The following is a 20,000-nucleotide window of genomic DNA, read 5'->3' on the forward strand; positions in this document are numbered from 1 at the left end:
TTTCTTCATCAGGATTTTGTGTGTAAACCACTGATGAAGAAAAGAAGTGCCTTTCGAAATATTGCTTTTTCAAACATATTCCTTCACCTTTGTTATATCAGCCTTTCGCTCTTTTTAGCTTTTTATAATATTTAAATCGCTGATAAGGTCCTTCAACAGGATCTGGTGCTTCTGTTTTGTTACCTTGACCCTTCTTAATTAGAAAGCTATTTTTACTATAATATTTAAGGCACACAGGCGGTCAATGTTTCGTTTGTTTGAAATCTTGGAAATAATCCGCCTCGTACATTACAAATTTTGGAAAGCAACCTGGCTCAATGCAAATCGCTTATACGGTGTTTAATTTCGTGAGTTATTAATTAACAAGTTAAATGAATTTTAAGAACAAAATATCTTACGAATTGGTTATGCGTTGAATTATAAATGATCAACCGCTTATTGAAAAAAATAAAATAAAATCACGCACTTTGATGCAGAAAAAAAATATATATAGATAAGAAAAAGAAAACTGAATTATACTTTAAATAGACTGGGTCTGTATAACCTGGAATTATTCCCTGGCTTAAGAACAAATACTATACGATTTATTTTTTACAGATAAATTTCTCCTGGCACGTCTTGCCGCGTCTTGGCACGTCTTAACAAATAAAAATTTAAACGTTTTCCATCTGGCCCCATTTTTTTTCTTCCCCCCAAAAAATAGTGACTGCGTCTGCACGATAAGCCAAGAAAAAAAGAAACAATTGGACGCCAATTTGAAAATGTATGTTTAAATGATGACAAATTTCACAGTGATCAAGCAAAGTGGAACATCTTTAAATGTTTTCTCTAAGTGCAAAATGCGTATAATTGTAAACCGAGTGGCTGCCAAAATTTAAAGGTTGCTCTCTTGTGTCACTTTTACGACAGTTGGATGGGTAAAATACAATGTTAGCAGTTTCTGTGCCTTGATTTGTCATACGGCACAAATACAGACGCAAATATCGTTATTGCTAACAGCAGCTGCAGCTCATAATCTCTTGCCTACCAGATTGATGATCCAAAACAGTTATAAAAATGGTATTTCGGTTGTTTTTCGACTTTTAAGCCAATGGATAAATGAAGCGGTTAACGCAATGGACTCGATCAGAAAACTGATGGTCATATTTTGTACGCAGTGCGGTTCTTGTCACTTAAAAGAGGGAAGCTGGTTCGAGTTAAAACAATAACTTCAGTGGGGAGGGCAGAGAAGTATTTCTTTTTGTTCTGTGGGTGGACTTTAGTTCATTTGATAGCAAGGTAAGTGCTCGAGTAGTGACATTTGTCGTATTAAATCACAATCGGAGACAAGCCGTTGTTCGTTGTGGATTTATTTTCCCATAACTATCAAAAAGAGGAGTACCGATAACAATATAGTTTGAAACCCAACTGAAAAGCATCAAATAGTTTTGGTCTTGTGTAAACGCGGTTTTGTCATCATGTTTATATGACGCTGAATCGACCGGTGTATGTTGCCCACTAGCACAATAAAACACCTGTTATCACGGCACGCTCAGCTGATAAATGGAATATCATTCCAGTGTTAATGACACGCAGAGACGGTAACATTGTCACTTAAACTGAGCGCATCTCAAGTACGAATAGAACTAAACACGTAACATGCATCGTGACTCGTTGGCGTCAAATGTCTTAGGTGTGGCTGATTATAGCTAATGTTTCAAGAAGAATATCTATCATACAAGGATTAGCAAGGCGTGTGTTCTTTGTGATAACGAAGAAATGTTAATTGAATGGCTTGGATCGGATTTGTTTGTCTTGAGGATGAGTCCATTGAATAATAGGTCCAACTAATAGTTGAAACGCCCGAGGGCCGTGACGAATCAAGTGAATGAATAGACAAGTCAGCTGAATGGGGGAGCTTTCTTGGACTCTGGTTTCTGAAATGTGAAAGAAATGATTTGTTGAATGGTCACTTTATAAGGAACCGATAACAAAAATTGAGAATAAGAAATTCTCACTGTTTTAAGTCATTTGACGTCATGGAGTCGTAGGGCTTCCGCTTAATGATCGATTTTTCCTTGATACTCGCTTTGCAGGCAGTAAGGCGATTTAGGAAACCCATGGCGAACTGATTTCATGGTATTAACAGGCATTTATACAACAATTTTACGCAGTAACGGTTGAGTAATTCGTCAAAGGTGAGCCCATAAAGTTTATTTATTTTGATGCCAAACCATAATTAATGCCCCCAAAATCGTGTTAGATTTCGATTAGATTGGGTAGATTTCCGGCAAAGATAACAAATTGCTATCAATCATTCTTTGACCATTGCTCGAACATTCAGAACATTCCCTTCACAGCAAAAAGAAAACTTAACGAGATACTTTAGCATTTCGAGAGTTACTGAATTTAATGGGTTTTTCTCCCCACAACTCACGAAGGTTAAGATGTATCGGCTTCGGATTACACGAAGAAGTTCTTTGTAAATACTCGAGTTCGCCATGCTATTCAAGGAAACGGAAAACTACGACGAGAGGATTCGACTGGCGACTGTAAATTATTTACTAAAATCTGCTGAGCTTAACGAACCAGTCAAAGCAAATTGGGACTTAAGAAAATATTCAAGAATTTGTTTTGGAAATAATGAAGTAAAATAGGATTATTTAAGAAAAAATACCAGTCAGTTAAACCCTCTCAGTTAATGATCGATTTTCCTTTTTTTATACGGTGAGTATATTTTTTATTGAAACAAGGGCGGGAACAGAGTGTGAACAATTTCGGACGGAGTTACTTTAAAATATCCTGCAATTCGACAGCTCTCTCTGATTTCTGATATTGCTCAAAATCCTAATTGATGTTTTACGTAACTGGGCACGCGTTTTCGGTCGTTGCGATAAACTATTAGAGTACGATAGTAAGAAACATGAGATTCATTTTGGAACGCTGTTTTCTCGTTGGCATACTTGTTACGTAGGTGATAGGTGGGAGATTGAACTAACACAACCACAGCTTCTCAGCAAAACGAGTCACTAGCCAGTCTCCATCGAAAAGCACTTCAACTTTCGGTACATATCAGGTACTGATCGATGTTAGTATTATGTGAATGGACCACACATTAAGTATTTAAGTGATTATACACGTTATTGTACAGACTTGTATAAGCCCGATTCGTTGCCTTACACTGAAGCACCAAAAATGAAATCTTTCATTCGAAGTGAACACAAATGAATATGAAGGGTTTCATATCCAACACAGTCTTCATCCCGGAATGTCATCGATAGACCAAATAAGGAGAGGGCCGAGCGTTTTGAATACGGCACGCGGCAAAGCGAATTTGTTCACACAAAAAAATGCCTCGTGGTATGTCACCTGCGATCACTTCCTTTGTTTGCATGATTCGGTGAACCACGTGAAGAAAATGTTGGGAGAAAACTGATGTTCAGCATGCACGGCTTGCCCAAAGAAAGACACCGATATCCCGTTGTTCATCGAAGTTCTGTGGCGGGAAATGGAGCTAATATCTGGATGTCTGACCTTGCGTTGATACCCCATGTAGCCCGTGCGCTTTCCTCTCCCAATCTATGAGTTTGTGTCAACTTGACTCGCGGGTTTTTCTCCGGGTACTCCGGTTTTCCTAACCTATAACAGTAAAATCGACCCCCCCTTCCCCCCCCCCCCCCGCTAATTAAATTTGTTTATCCAGGGACACTAGTTTATCAGTGAAAACTACAAAATATATCCTTCGTTATTTAAGTGAGTCTGGGAATCGAACCCAGGCAACATTGGAGGGAGGCGAGTGCTCTCGCCACGGCGCCACCTCTGCACCCCCAAACCAGTTCGCTACGGGATCGTGTTGTTAAGACAGCGTACGGCCCTTCATTAGGAGCATCTTTACAACCGTGGCAAGACTGTGTTTACAAATGCAAGAAGTGATTCACGCACTTATCTGGACAATTAAAGCAATTGTCTCTGATGGACAACTGAAACATTCGCCTGGCTTCATCGGCATTCGAACCCATGACCTCAGTCTGTGATGCTGGTGCATGATGCTTTTCTGTGTTTGCAAGACAACACAGAAGTAGAGGAGGAAAGGGGAAAACAAAGGGGGCCACGTTCATCCTAGTATCAAATAGCTTTGTTTTGCAGATGATGGCAAAGAAGCTTGTCAGCAAGAGTTTTTTTGTGATCAAGACAATACAATTTGTCAAAGCAGTTATGAAGCCCGGAACCCATAAAAACTAAAAATAACCTCATCCACCCCCACAGTGTCATGCTCTCTGTGACCAACAGAAATACCAGAGGAGAATATGCGTATTGATATAAAGACTAAGAAAGTTAAGAACAAAGCCAATGATAAGACTCTGGTTGATCGGCTTGCATAGGAGAGAATTTGGCAGCTAATTAATGTCCTCGGGCGCTCTTTTTCAGCTTGGAAAAGCGGAAAGCTGATTGTTTTGATTTTGACAAAAGACCTGTTATAAACTTTTGCCTATGATGACAGAGGATGATGAAAATGGCACATTTCCCTAGGGGCAAAAACACAACTTTTCACAAGGCGATTAAAATCTCTGGTGGGGTGCGTTTTATTGCCGCTTTGAGGGCAATTGTAGTTAGATGCCCCTTGGACAACACAACGTTTATCGTGATATAGATACATGTAGATTTTAATCAAACGAAATTACCCAGCGCATGAAGGATTTGTCAGTGAGCAGACATTAGCCTTTGGTCAGTGTTACTTGCCAATTAAGGTATTATTCAAGGCAGGTTGTGCGAGGTTGGCGGGGCAAAATAGATAAAATCAGATCCACATTTTAGTTTTGTCTAAAATGTCAGCAGTTTCATATAACATGAACTCAAAACGTTCTAACATTTCAGTCTACATTTACCTTCATATCTAGACTGCGCAACCTTTTATCTGAGTTAATTAATGCTCAAACGGGGATTCATTGCTTAATGTTGACGGTTATCAGTCAGTTTCCGTTCAATGTTTTTCTTGAAATCTTCCCAATCTGTCCCTCATTTTTTCACAGCGCGGTCCGACTGCCAAAACAACATTACCCACAGCGGGAAATCGTACACGTCACTTAGTCATGTTATGACTCATATCAACGTGATATTTCATATCTGCCCTCTTTATGATAACATCTGCGATGGAACAATTTATTTCGAAATATCCTTTGTCGTGCACAAGCTGACGGATTGAAAAACAGTTTGTAAGTAGTTGACTCTGCGGCACGGTTCTATTTTCTAGGAGATATCACAACGTAGGGCCGGAGAAGATCATGTCTGAGTGTTTTCTATTCAGAGCTTGGCTGGTGTTAGTTTTTGTCTCTTGGACAGCGAATAGTGGTAAGCTTTGTTATTGTTGGTGTGGTATCGTCCTCGTTTGTATTTTCAATATTTTCTAACATATCACGGTAAAAATTCAAGTATCCCCGTACGCATGCTTCGATTGTTCAGTTATCATCTTATCCGCCAACGCAAATATTTATCAGGGATACCCTAGAAACTATTCATAATACTGACGAAGACAAGACCTCGGGTCAGTACACGTCTTAACTTACAATCCAATTTTGGATTTCCCTACTTTAATCTTGATTCTTGGATTGGATTGATTCTTGGGGCCTTGCTTGAAAGGTGTAGTTTTCGTAAAAGAGTCGCGGTTTGGATATGTTTACTAAAAACACGTTAGAAGTGTAGTCAAAGATCTGCGATTACGTCAGTCAGTAGTGAGTGATGAGCAGTCCCTACCGAACCGTTGTGGGGGTAATCCATAAGGACCCACAAGTTCAATTTTCGGTCGATTCAAGCTATCACGTTTTTTAAGATTTTCTACTGATCAAGACTGATGTGTTGAATTAATTAATCGAAAAAGTGGGTTGTTTCGCTCTCGTTGGATGTCCTCTTCTGCTGTGCTGATGATATGATCAAATAAAGCTTACACGAAAACTCGAAATAATAGTCGCGGTTACACACACCTTCTACCCGATTTGTCCCCGTGGGTAATTGGCTTGGGTTGGGATCAGCTTGGGTTTCAGGTCAGGCTACATATATCGGTTACATTACAAATAATTACCCAAGGTGAACTTTTGACCCAGAAGCAGTTGGAGGGGAAATTAATTCATCATGGATATCTACAACCGCAAAATCCACGTTATTGATTACAGTCATTCTTGTGCTTCTCATACAACAGTCGAAAAGAGCATTCAAAAAACATTCGAAAATACTCACAGGGAACCTCGAAAGTTTGTCATGCTTGTTACTGAGACGAGTGAACGTGACGCGGCTTCAGCGCTAATTTCATATTCCAGCGTGCGTTCCAGATAATGCGGTTTCTTGTTAATTTGCTGCTTCGTGATTGGTGGAACAGCACTTGGGTCTGGGAATGTCATGGGTAATTCTTTTGTTCTCTTTGATGTACTATAGTGATTTCCCGTGGGCAGTTTCACTTTGGGAATATCGGTTACACACAAAAGACGTAAACCAGGAAAACACTCACTCCCCTTGCGTAAAGTCCTTCTTTCCCAAGGGCAAAAGGGCTAGTGGAACTGCAGCTAATATCAATTAAAATCAAATGTTTGATGAAAAACAGCAGTTGTCGTTGTCAGGGTTGAGGATTGTAGTTTCCTCTCTAATTTTTTTTTTAAAAGTGTTACAGACCGTCCACCTCAATTAGAACGAAATTTTCCGGTCATAGGAGAAAAACCTCCTTTTTTGCGTTTTCAGTTCGATGAGGTAGGAGTCAGCACAGCAAGAAGGGACTAGTTGACTTGACAATATTTATCATTAGTGCTTTACATGTAACCTGGCATGAAGCTCTCGCTAGATTAGTACGTTCATGGTGTAAGACTATATATTTTGTCCCGGACCAGGAAAAAAAGACATCCTAGTATTAAAAAAAAAAAAAATTAAAAGTAAGGTGAACCGTGACACCGTAACACCAACCCAGTGTGGCCAAAACATCACGCATGCGCTATTCCATGCTGATGAGACCTAACGCCTAACAAGGTGAGACAGCTATGGTGAAATGGTATGAGGCCAATCAAATCGAACCCGGTACACTTTGAAGAAAAGTGAGCGTTTTCCAAATGCACCTACCCCGCTCTCGATTTCCCATTGTAGCGGTAACTGTAGTGGTGTCCATCAGGAAAGCCCTTGCTTGTCAACACTAGAAACTGAGAAACTAGAGCAAGTGAATAAGTACAAATTAATGAGAATTGTTTGGCACAAGTGCTTTGGTGTAAAAGCGAAGCGCCTTTCAGATCATATCATTTCTTACGATTCGTTACTCCCTCCTCGAATTGTTAGAAAAGTAGATGTCTTTATTATTTTTATTTCTTATATGTCAATTTATATGTCGGTTTGATGAACCACACGATGTTTTTGAAGTTCATTTTTTTAATGAAGACAATACATGTTTTGAATGAGACATCGCCTATCGTCAGCTGTACAGTGAGAAATAAAATGAAAATATGCAATAAATGGTATAACAAAGTGAGATATTAAATAGAATAAGTAAGGATGAAGGCGCGAACCCAAAAAAGGATAAAATTATTTAAGCTAAGACAGGAGAATAATTAGTACGAAAGGAATAAATTAGAGCGGTTTTCAAATGACTGTCGAAAGTAATGTGCGATTGCAATCGCTACGCATAGTGATTGGTTTAAGAATCTCGCGCCAGTTTATCAACCAATGAGAAGGAAAACCAAAACCAATCGCGACTTGCACGCGCGATTTTTCCCGCGCTTTGAGAAAGTTACATGGAATTGCAACGAATTTTGATTGGCTCATTGCGCTGTTTGTACGTACTGTGATTGGTCGTAGTAAGTACTTTGGTATTGGTTTTACGACACTGAATTGAAAACCGCTCTAATATGTTAAATAATTAATGATAAAATAAGATGTTTAATTAAAATTTATATGTCGCAAGCATCCGTGTGTTTTTTCCCTATTTCAAGACGGAGCTGTTTCGGCCATAGCAAACGTCAGTGATTTTTCTGCACCCGAGGGAAGCAGAATCCGCATCAACTGCTCCTTGACTGCTGAAACAGTCACAGGTTGGTTTGACTCAAACGGACAGAAAATAAATGGCAACCCGTCCCAGAGATTGCATGTGAAGACGCAGGGAGATGTGCAGTTTCTGGAGATCGACAAATTGAACAAATCAGACGGAGGGCAATACGAATGTCGAGGAGCACAGTCCAGGGTTCGAGTGATGTTGTACGTGGAATGTAAGTATAAGCGCCCGTTATTCTAAAGCCGCTGTTACACGTTGAAACTTTTAGCTGAAACTTGCGTGCAAAGGCGCTGCGAAACAAGTTTCAGGAGGCATTGCACCGTGTAAAATGGTCGGTTTCGTGAAATTTTTTGAACTTCCGTTGCGAGACAAGTTTCACGAAAAGTAGACCTGCTTTCTACTTCTGCAATGACCGCATCAATCGCTGTGGCGAAAAATCCAGGAGTTTCGCCGTGTAAGACCACTTCGTAAAACTTGTCTCGCTCCGTCTTGTTACGCTACGCTGCGTAAGCCAATCCGAAACCGGCCACGCCGATGTAAACAACATTTCGAGACCAGTTTCAACATTCCCGAACGTCTTTCGACCTTTTATGGTGCACGGTGCAATGCCTGCTGTAACTTGTTATGCAGTGCCGTTGCACATAAGTTTCAGCTAAACGTTTTAACGTGTAACAGCGGCTTAAATATCCGTACCGTACACTCGCGCATGATTTGGACGCTCTACGTGCTCAATTGCTGGTTTGCATGTGAGGTCATTGGTGGCCATTTTGGATGGCAAGGACAAGAACCTGTCTCTCCGCTGGGAACTAAACTTTAGTATTATGCAAATTCTGCGAAAAGAAATTGTATTGTATTGCAATCCAACATGGCCGCCGTGTCACGTGGGTGAAAACCCAGAATCAGTAGTTGTCTTTGATAGATGACTTCAAGCCCACTTCGTTCTGTGTAACTGGTAGCCTCCGTCCAGTTGACTATCAGACTGGCTGAAGGCCTTCATTGCCACCCTGCCTATTGACAGATTCTTTTAGTTAAGTTTGAAAATTTAGGTTAAATGTGCCATCTATTGGAACAGTGAAGATCCGGACCCACTCCACCCCTCCTCACATCGACACAATCGCTTTGATAAAGAAATGTTTTAAGAGGTGATTTCCCATTCACCGTCATATTTTTCCACTTCTCTTTGCAGACAGTCCCGTTTTCAACCGGGAAAGATCCACTTCAAAAACGATTTATTCATCAATAGACAGCAACAGAGAAATTACATTGAATTGTGTTTTTGAAGGATATCCAGTCCCTCGCGTGCGGTTCAAGAGAATGGGAGTGGAATTGAATAATAGTGGTATATCTTACGAAGCCGGGTCGGCGTCTTATAATTTTTTTGTAAAAAGTGAAAATGATTTTGGCTTTTATACTTGTGAAGCGACGAATGATAGAGGATCTGCTTATCACTTCATTGAAGTTTACAAGCCCGGTATGTCAACTTAATGGTTTATTTAAAAAGTGCCAAGCTAATTTTTTTTGATTGACAATAGGACAATTGCATGATGACGTCATTTGACTACAAGTACCAGAATCCTTCAAGTTTTGCTTTTCTCATGCTAATTAGAGTTATTGTTATTTTTACACCGCTGGGAATACAAAATTTAAATAGGGAAAGAAAAACAAACTGAATTCTGGTAGTTGTAGTCCAATGAAACCATCATGAAAGTTGCCTATTGTTCCTGAAGAAGAAAGTAACTGCATAATTTGGACAGATAATGTGCTGGGGCTCCTCTTCCTTTGTGGCACTGCCATCTTCGTTTGCATCCGCGAAGCAATTTTTTCCACAAGATTGACTTTGTTTCTTCTTATGATTGTATCCCTGTAATAATTCACCTAATCGAACAGTCGCCAATTAATAAGTTACTTTCTGAGACAGCGTTTATGACACGACTCGTCCCCAGTCCCCTTCAATGTCGGTTGTGAAAGGAGCATGGGTTAAAGGGAAACTGTCACGAGAAGCGCATGCGCTAGCGTCCAGTGAAAACTTGAAAAGTGTTAGGTTAACTTTTTTCAAGTTGAATCGACAAATTCAAAATGGTGTCCACTGGGGAGGGCCATGGTGGACAAAGGGGAAACTCTGGCGAATATACGTGACTCACGCGTGAATCCATGATGGCGCCTAGAATTTTACGTGGGCTCGAGAGCAAACAAACCCGAGCATGCGCAGCTCATGACAGTGCCCCTCTAAGTTGTATTAGTTTATCCAGAATTTTCCGTTAAAGTTTAGCAATTTATGCGTGTTTAGCCAACCAGCTTGACATTTTTTTCATAGAGTTGAAACGTGCACCATACGCTTAGCAGAAAATGTGTTCCGTTTTACTTTAAAATTTTTCCAAATACAGAATATTTGATGTTATTAAAAACTGAACTACGGATATCGGATTTCCATTATTTTTATTGGCTCGCCGGACACAGGCTATTGGTACGTATACCTGCTGTACCTAATATGGTCAAGGAATGCGTCTTCAATAAAGCGAACTGAAAGCCTTTTTGCAGCTCTGCGAAAAAATGGCCAACAAAAGCCGTTTTGGACCGGAATTGACCGAGGCAGACAAATAAAATCAACATGGAAGAGTTGTTGATCCTGGAGATTTTAATAAAGCAATTATTCTACTCGGACTTGCTGGGTATAAAATGATTATAACCAACTCTGAGCTACGTCTAACGTGCCTCGTTGGTTATCTATCACTTCATATCCAGCGCGCCCTCGTAGAATAAAGACCTCGTTCCCAGGGTCTCTCTTCTCTGCCTCAACGACAAAGGAGGCAGAGAAGAAAGACCCTGGGAACGAGGTTGGTAGAATAATTGTTAAATACCGAGGAGGACACATTGACAAAAGGAATGCATGCGATCATGAGTAATTTGAAGAACGAAAATACAAGTTTTTGTTTTGTGATCCATATCACGTGCCATCCATATTTATCGTTCTAGGCCCTCCCGAACCTCCAAACAACATCCGGGTCTTTCCGAGCTGTGACAAAATAGACGTCACGTGGGATCCGGCCGTAAAGGATGGTGGAAGCAAAGTTCTTGGCTACAATATTGAACTATGGAAGGGAGAGAGAATTGTCAAATCCGCCAATTTTTCCGTCTTGAGTCGAAAGGAAAGCTTTTTGGACGTGGAGTCGAAAACACTCTATGAAGTTCGAATGAATTCAAGAAATGTTTACGGCGATGGAGAGTGGAGAACTTTGGCTGTAAACACAACTTTGGCATGTGAGCAAAATGCCGGCTTATCATTCAACATACAGCACTTAAATAGCAGATATTAAGGCTTCACCTCCGTTCGATTTTGTTGAATGAAGTTGATCGATGTTGGCTGCTTGGGTGGGCAAATTGTTTCAATACACTCAACAAAGCTTCACGAGAGTCTCGGTGTGCAGCCCCAGGCTGCAGCCGCGGTTGTTACTATGGATACGGACATGAATACGTCATTGAGACCGATTAGTGCGCAGGCGCATACCTAACAATGTTGAAAGAGGGGGCAAATCGCTTCAACTTCATTCACTGTGAAATTTGCAAAAACAAAACGAAATTTTGATTGGTTGTTGAAGCAAAGTTGAAACACTTTTAAACTCATTCAACATCGACTCAACTTTGATTCAACATGTTTCAACACGGTTGGCAAACGGTTTTAACATCGCTATTCGACAAAATCGAAGGGATGTTGAAGCAAATGTTGAAGGCCTTTGGCTGAGCCTTTATAATCCTTGTATCAAAGCAAAAAAACCAAATACCTTTGAATGCGAATCACAGCCTTGTTGAGGACTTTGACAAGGGAAGAAAATTCAACGTGATTCTTGCTTTGAAAATGATACAAAAAAATGCAACTGTTAAAAACGGGGCACAAGTTGTTGTCATAGGCCGTGCCCGTGGCGTGTCCTCGAGAAAGGCAACCCGCTTTATGTTCAACGGAGATGGAAAAAGGTTCCCTGCATCACTAACTAAAGTCTCATTTGGCACTTTAAACTAACGTGGAGGCAGTGTGGTCCAGTGGTTAGGGCGTTGGGTTTGTATGCGGCTGCTCCGGGTTCAAATCCCGTTCTAACCTCTAGCTTGGATTTGTTTCCGGTTGTCCCTGATTCAACTCCACCACGCTTTGTAAATAGCTAACTGGTTGCCTCCCGCCAGTTGGAGTTCTTAATAATGTTTCTGTTAAGTTTGAACTGTTACTTTCACCTTGTTAACAGTGGAGTGCCTGTAAACTAGCTTGATAGCTACGTGTACTTCCACTATAAAGAAAGAAAAAAAAAAAAAAAAAAGAAAAAAAAAACTTATTTCCTCGCCCGACCCCTTACCCACATTTCTAACTGACAAGAACGCATGCACTTACAACAAATTAAGAAAAAAATCTGTTCTTGCGTGCGTTCGATTTTTCATGCATTCCCAGGTCATTTGTATTAGTTCTTCATTAGCTCACGCTGCGGTAGTGAAAACAAAACAGGAGTTTTAAGCCCTTTCTTTTTCTTTTTCTTTCTTCAGGTTTTTCAGAAGATCCGAGTTCTTGTGCTTGTGGGCTTTCTCTTATCTTCTCATGGGCATGGATCTTACCAGCACACATGATTCTCTGACGACAAAGAGTAACACATGCAATTAAAGAAAATCAAGACACTGACACGTCTACTCACCAGCGAGTCAAAGACCAGCGTCGATGCGCGTGGGTACGGGAAGGGTCGAAGAACATTCATTCAGAGGTGAAGGGGTGCCGATTTCTCTGACTTCCCATTGGCTTCCTCTCGGGAATAAACCACCTCTGCTTTCAAGGGTCTAAAGCCTGTCCCAGCTTTTTGCTTTAAAATGAAAAATACACGCAACGATTAAATATGATATTCAGGGTGCGTTCGATTGGGAAATCTGGATTTAGATCTTAAAATCTGGATCTTCGGATTTCCAATCGAACACAAAACCCGAAAACGGATTTCGCGACGGATTTTGTTAATTGAAATCCTTACCGACATGGATTTCCAATTAGTGAATCTGCGACAAATTCCGTTGTCAGGTTTTCGTGTTCGATTGGCAATCCGAAGATCCAGATTTTAAGATCTAAATCCGGATTTCCCAATCGAAAACACCCTTAGTCAAGCGTGGCCAGAACAAGGAGTCACGAACAGTTTAATTTCTCCCGCAGTTTTACTGAGAGTTTGAGAGAATGATCGAACTGATCACACGAGATAATTCTTGTTCACACCGAGACATTTTTCAAAACATTTGCAACAAGACATATCCTTGCCAATAGGCAACTTTCACGATGGCGTCATTCGACTACAACTACCAGAATTGAGTTTGTTTTTCTTTTCTTATTATATTATGTATTCCCAGTGAGGTAAAAATAACAGAAGCTCTAATTAGCATGAGAGAAGCAAAACCTGAAGGATTTTGGTACTTGTAGTGAAATAGCGTCATCATGCAAATGTCCTATTTGTTCGTAAGTCTTACCTTTCCAGATGAAAAAATTGACGAATTTTCAGAATTGTTTAGCCTTCATAGCTCTAAAGAGATTTTGCTGCATAAATGGACGAAGTAACTATACGAAGGCAAATAATTCTTTGGCTGGAAAGCATATAAAAAAACAATGTGCCATGTCAAGTTCATAGCATTTACGTTTTCATAAATGTCGCAAGAAAAATGACAAAATCCAATGACGAAATCATTTTGTCACGGCATCAAATCTTCTGTTTTTTTTATCCAACACAGTTGTAAATCGTTGTTTTTATATACTGAAATCAAAATAACTTGTTCACGTTGAATGCGGAAATGCCGAACTGAAGTGCGCGATAAACGTTATTTAAATTGAAGATTGCTTAATAAATTAAGCCATTTTAAAAAGTTTTATAAATGGATTATGAATTTTTTACATTAAAACGTTTTACTGAAGTCTGATTTCCTTGTCTCTTTTGGTCGTAAATTGGGCTTTTCATGGCATGGTTACTACAGAACCACAACTGGTTGGAGGCAAACCAGTTGATGGATGGTGGATAGCTAAACGAACCCGTGATGAAAGTGGTCATGATGGATGCATTATAATAATTATAAGGCATACATTAAGACTTGCACCACAGAGAGCGCATCGTTTCCCAGGAGTACCGGAAGATGACTTTATATTCTATTAACGTCTGCAGACCTCAACAGTCAAACTGCCCAAACGACTTTTAAAAAGGTGAACCGAGAAAGCGCTATTTTTCGCGGCAGTTGTGAAGTTTGTAAGCGAGAAAGAACCTCGTCCCCAGGGCCTTCTCGGCTCTCAACATGGCAGTTGGTCGCCATGTTGAAAGCCGAGAAGGCCCTGGGGACAAGGTAGGCAAATCATATCATACATCTTTATTTACCCTCGGACTTTAGAGTAGCTTGGTGCAGCAAATATCTCCGAGCATTTACCCTCTCAACCATGATACACCACAGAAGACAGACCACAACGCCGGGAACTACATGCCCTACTCTTTGCGACAAGTGTGCGGGTTCTTTTACGTCCCACAGGATTATGAACATTGAAGGGTTGTGAGACGGGACCTCCGGCTTATCGTCCTTATCCGAGAAGACTACAGAGTGTAACCATTTGCAGATGTAATTGCAAAGGCAGCACTTCCTCCTCAGTTATTTAAAGACCCTGAGTGTTGGTCCGGCCGGAGTTGAACTCACGACCTCCCGCGTGACAGCCCGGTGCTCAACCAACTGAGCCACCGGTGCGCGAATCTCTTTTAGATGTCTCTCATCAAGCGACAAGGCGGGAATGCTTTAAAATCCCGATGATTTATTGCTTCCCTCTTGAAATGCAAAACTTGTTGGGTCTTGTGCTTTCGGCCTTTAGCCTTGAGGCGGGGCAGGGGTGAGATCAGGATAGTTAAGGAAGAAAACCCTACTGATACACGGTGGATCAACTTTGATCGGCATAATTCAGAAAAAATAACAGTATAAAAGTAGGAATCGATAAAACGTAGAGAAATTTAGAATTGCTTGCAAGGTATTTGGAATTTTGCAAAGGAGGATTTTTTGTGTACGTAAATTAGGGCGTAATACCGGAAATACGTAATACAAACTGACAGTTGAATTAATTACTATATGCCTTGCAAAATTATTGATAAAAGATAAAATACAAACGCTGAAAAGATAAAGATAACGGGAAATGCCTAATAAACTTCTTCAAGAATGTTAAGACCTTCAGAATCCACTGTTCTGGCTCGCTTCTCTTAGGATTCTAAAAAAGGAGATCCTATCCCTGGGTGAAAAGCTGGGGCGAAAAGTTGGAAGGAGGTGGTAGATTTGTCACGCCTTTAATTAAGCACTTTTTAAAAATCCGAGAATGAGATGATCCTGCTTGGTGGCTTGGAAGCTGGTTTTTTTGTTTTATGAGTTTTCAAGCAAGCAACCGCGTGCTCCGTTCTCCGTAGAGGCTAGATGCTAGAATACCTGGCCACTAAAATCTAGAGATTAAAAACCTGCTCCCGCAGTCATCTCATTTGCATACGGTTTTCGCCAGACTGTTGCAGAGCTAATCCCGAACTCGTCAAATTTGCATTTTTGCAAAGCTTTCAACACTTTTTTAGAATAATCTGAAAAACCTTCTAAGATTTTAGCTTTCAATTAACGGTTCGGTTAACTACACTTTTTACGAGATCGTGTGAAGAATGTAGCACTCGTTTACCGATTAATTAAGCCTAAGCGCTCGTTTCAGTAGTGATCAGGCCTAAGCACTCTTAAAATTTTAGCTTTCATTTTACGGTTCGGTTAAGTACACTTTTTACAAGATCGAGTGAAGAATATGGCACTCGTTCACTGATTAAGCTTTCGACTGCGCGAGCACTAATTATACACCACTTAATTTCTTTTAGATTACGACTGTGTGACTGTGGGAGGACTAGTTATACACCCTATGAATTGAACTTAACTTTCCACTGTGTGACTGTGGGAGCATAACAGCCACCGTGAAGTATTCAGAATTACACGACTGCGGGAGTGCGGTACAACGTAGATTTGATTATTTAGTAGGGTACTCTGCATAATCAAATCTACTTTGTAACGACTCTTGCTCAAAATATCTTCACTTTATCCCTATAAATTTTTGGGTTTGTCGATGACGCAACCAGCGACTATGTAAACGAGAACATTTCCGGCTCTAGAGCCTCGGAACTTCACACCCTCTTTCCTTGCGAGTCCAATTTCCTTGATTACGACAACCCTCAGGTAGATATCCTGGGATTTCTAACACAACAAATTACCCTTTGATGGTTAATTTCTTCGGGTAATTTTTGTCTGTTTAGTTTTGTGCAAAAAGAGAAGAGCTCCAAACTTGTTTCCTTCCAAGTTTCAATGGCTCACATTTGGAGAAAACGACACGTAGAAATACCGGACAAGCACGAGATCATCTACCCGCGCAGAGAAGCAAAGAGACGAGGACACACAAAATGATTAAACGAACCCACGATTGACCATAATATACATGCGTGACTCCGCTCATTTGGCGGGAAATTAGTGTCATTGCGTTGGAATGCACATTTCGCGCTGTATTTCGTTTTCGTGTCCATGCTTTTTCTTCGTCACTTTTTATGGCTTAGCTGAGCATTTGTTGTACCAAGCGCAAGTTAGCTTTGAAGTTCCACCACCACGAAGAGCATCAGACAAAAGGTTGAGTCACTGCGTTTTTACTTGCCAGCCATAGTCAAGGGAAAATGGTTTCCCCATTCATGAAGGGTTTCCACGAAAAGGCGACAAAGCGTGTCCAATAATCACAGAAATTGATTTGAAATTAACTCCCTTTGTGATTTTAAACTGATTTCCGCCTCCTGGCGGAGAAAGGATCTTGCGAAAGAAAGCGTTTTGTTCACACATACAGTTTCAGTTTTGACTTTGTAATCCTTGCCTCACGGCATGAGAGCCAAAAAAACAATTTTGTTTTTTTGCGTATGCCTTTTATTTCTTTTGTAAACATAGGCTAAAGAATTCAAAACTGTGGTTTCTATGTGATACCCTTTTTAAAAGCAACTGATAAGCTTTCTTGAAACAGTCGTTCTTAAATTCACTTGTTGCTACCGTTGGGATCTCATTAAACATTTGCGTTCAAAACACTCACATCCGTCAATTAGAAAAATGTCACTTTTATGCGGCAAATTTCAATTATTACCATTCAGTTAAAGCATTCTTTGCACATTTGTTGTTCATCACTAAACGACGCGAAAGGTGTCAAGAATCGCATCTTCTGAATTTGACGCAATCTAATTGTAACAGGAAACCTGTAACCCATAATTGTAGGTAAACACGTTGCAAAGAGAAATGCGATCCATTGGCATTGGTTAGTGGCATTCGGTTTCACGAGTCATTTTGGTTGAACTTCGCGTCGGGAGATTCAAAACATCTCGCTTAGTAACAACAATCAACCTCGCAGCGGATCTGAAGCGGTCATTTCGTCTTTCATCGGTAGAAGGAAAAAATCTGAAGTTTATAGAAGAAAAACTCTGAAAACTGCAAATGTGTCGCATGGTTTTTCTCCTTCTCGCCTTCGTGGCGTTTCTTTGCAAACATCGAACGAGTAAGTGTTTAATAATTTTTACTTTCTTTCTGAATCGAGAGCGTTTACAATGTCCCTCTCTTTCCCCTAAAACATGATCAGTTCTTCTTTCTGTTTGCCACTCCCTTAGACCAAGTCGAAGCATGAAAGAATTGAAGTACATGCCTACTTAAAAGAGGCGAATTTCTTTTCCTTCGATCATGTCTGTACTAGAATGCTTTTACCGAGAGATCTCGATCAGCCGGTTAATTTGTGAGATTTGAAAAGGAAAATTATTGACTTGTTGAAGTAGGTAAGGTTCTCATCATTTTGTCTCTTCGTTCGAACCTTTTCATCTGATTTGAAAATATCCCAACTGTCACAAGAACTTCACTTCGCGTTTGTTTCAAAAACCGCTGTGAACGCCCTGAAAACGCGCTTTGAGTGTGCGTAAGTTCTGAAGGGTCCGTCGATTGTAAACACATTTTAAAGACTTTCTTTCTAAACAATAACATATACATTCGTGCAGCACATGAGTGAAAGGGCTCTTTCGAAGAAAATGAGAGATGCATTATTTTTATAGCAATGAGTGACATTAGTAAATTATGTGGAAATTGAGAAAAGAAGTAGGCTGGGGTTAATTTCCAAAAGTTCGCTCGTACGTGAAATTTTAAAGAGCACAGGAGCATTGCAGTTTATTTTCTCTCACGGCATTTCTGATGTCTATTCTTGGGTTTGCAATTTGTTCATTAAATACGCCTCTTTACGATTTAATAGTTGAATTTCAGCCTAAAATTATACATTGAGCATAATGATTTGGTGGCAGGAAACATTGTGTTGTTGCAAGAATTTGACTGAAACGAATAGGTAAACAAATTTCATGTCATTTTGAACTTTCGACTTCAAAATTCCTTATCATTGAAATTTTGGGTTAAAGACGACATGATCGAAGTATCGTACTCGAGCTAACTAGGCTAATCTCAAAAGAATTCTGTGTTTGCCCATTAATTCTCCATTCACAAAAGCTTTGTGATCAAATATTTGTTCCGAAGGCTTTTAGTTTGAAGACTTCGTGATCAAACAAAACCAAGCTTTGCTGTTCTTCCTCGTAAAATGGGTAATTGGGTGTTATTTTTGCTGTTCGAAAGACGGGTTGTCAATTTTTTTATTCCAAGAATCTTTTAAGAGTCAAGTTTTGACGCACCTTTTCTAAAAATTGATCAAACCGAGCTACTGTATAATCAGAAAAACGGAACAATTTTCTCGATGTTTGACAAGTGAATTGCTGATAAGAGATAAGCGCCTTTGCATCGATGCGTCTCTCAAAATACTTTTAAGACATAGTTAGGATGATTTAGATCTTTTTGGGCTAAAAATATGCCAGTTATAAGGCAAGACAGCGATGTGCCAGATAGCACGAACCTTCCACTGTGTCACGTTTAAATCTTTCATGTGTAAGGATAAAAGACTAAATTTGAAAATTTTAATCATTTTGTTCTGGCCTTGTTGTCTCTTTTCCATAAATTAACAAAAAATGTTGACAAGTAATTAGTTTTAAAAATGTTCTCCTGTGCATTTTGTGAATTTGCCCAGGGGACAGCTATTCTTAGAGTTATTTTCATAGAGTTATGTCGTAGAGTTAGAGTTAAGTCTCCAAAATCCTGAATTCAAGATTTTGGACTTCCAAAATCTTGAATTCAGGATTTTGGTAGTCCAAAATCTTGAATTCAGGATTTTGGCAGTCCAAAATCTTGAATTCAGGATTTTGGAAGTTGTTAACTCTAACTCTAAGTCATAACTCTACTGAAATAACTCTTATAATAATTGATAGTTAACCTCATTCGCCCATGCCCTTAACCCTTTAAGCCCCGAGGGGTTCCCCATTGACGAGTAAAATCGTCTGGCGTTAGACAGAGTAAAATCTAACTCTAAGTCATAACTCTACTGAAATAACTCTTATAATAATTGATAGTTAACCTCATTCGCCCATGCCCTTAACCCTTTAAGCCCCGAGGGGTTCCCCATTGACGAGTAAAATCGTCTGGCGTTAGACAGAGTAAAATCTATAAGTGCCATTTGGCACTATCGGGGCTGAAAGGGTTAAAGTAATGTCATCAGCTTGGTTACGTCCGGGCAGGACGTATACAAAACATGGACCACCCCTGAGGTTCCGGTCCATGGCCTACCCCTGTGGACCATCCCTCATTTTGTAAACTCAATATGTTTTACAAGCAGAAAAATCTTTAGACAAAAGAGAGATGTGATTCTCGCACTTACCTGGAAATTCAAGCAGGAACCCTTGACTAGGAGCAAACAGTTCCCTTACTAAGCCTATGTCACAGTATTTGTACAGACCAGGAGCCCATGTACTATCTATTTTTAGACTACTTTTTCTGCAAAAAGACAAAGACAGTTCCCGTTCAGTGACGCTATTATGTCAATTTAGTTTCTTGTAATTGGTCATTGGGCTCCTGCAGGAGTCTC

General features: G+C 40.0%; 3 protein-coding genes across 8 annotated transcripts in view; 2 read left to right on the forward strand and 1 right to left on the reverse strand.

Annotated features, from left to right (window-relative positions):
* LOC138029673 (coatomer subunit delta-like) overlaps window positions 1-12,807 on the reverse strand; it is a 31,244-nt gene extending 18,437 nt beyond the window's left edge. For both annotated transcript variants that reach the window (XM_068877385.1, XM_068877386.1), the window contains exons 1-3: window positions 12,667-12,807; window positions 11,776-11,841; window positions 7,078-7,154 (exon numbers count right to left, since the gene is read on the reverse strand). The gene's annotated coding sequence lies outside the window, so the exon portion shown is untranslated. The remainder of the gene's footprint in view (window positions 1-7,077; window positions 7,155-11,775; window positions 11,842-12,666) is intronic.
* LOC138029674 (neural cell adhesion molecule 2-like) overlaps window positions 1-13,918 on the forward strand; it is a 14,762-nt gene extending 844 nt beyond the window's left edge. The window contains exons 2-8 of one of the 5 annotated variants that reach the window (XM_068877387.1): window positions 1,158-1,278; window positions 2,076-2,177; window positions 5,231-5,328; window positions 7,938-8,210; window positions 9,183-9,467; window positions 10,970-11,254; window positions 12,521-13,918. In XM_068877387.1, coding sequence (XP_068733488.1) covers window positions 5,262-5,328; window positions 7,938-8,210; window positions 9,183-9,467; window positions 10,970-11,254; window positions 12,521-12,609 — 999 coding nt within the window. In that variant the 5' untranslated portion in view covers window positions 1,158-1,278; window positions 2,076-2,177; window positions 5,231-5,261 and the 3' untranslated portion in view covers window positions 12,610-13,918. Of the gene's footprint in view, window positions 1-1,157; window positions 1,279-1,369; window positions 2,178-4,751; window positions 5,329-7,937; window positions 8,211-9,182; window positions 9,468-10,969; window positions 11,255-12,520 lie in introns of those variants that run through there. The other 4 variants (XM_068877391.1, XM_068877388.1, XM_068877392.1 and 1 more) reach the window with 4 other exon arrangements.
* Window positions 13,919-17,148: 3,230 nt separating this feature from the next.
* LOC138029675 (neural cell adhesion molecule 2-like) overlaps window positions 17,149-20,000 on the forward strand; it is a 19,618-nt gene continuing 16,766 nt past the window's right edge. The window contains exon 1 of the mRNA XM_068877393.1: window positions 17,149-17,558. Coding sequence (XP_068733494.1) covers window positions 17,498-17,558 — 61 coding nt within the window. The 5' untranslated portion in view covers window positions 17,149-17,497. The remainder of the gene's footprint in view (window positions 17,559-20,000) is intronic.

The sequence above is a fragment of the Montipora capricornis genome, chromosome 13, assembly GCF_036669925.1.
Source record: "Montipora capricornis isolate CH-2021 chromosome 13, ASM3666992v2, whole genome shotgun sequence".
In the NCBI taxonomy this organism is placed as follows: domain Eukaryota; kingdom Metazoa; phylum Cnidaria; class Anthozoa; order Scleractinia; family Acroporidae; genus Montipora; species Montipora capricornis.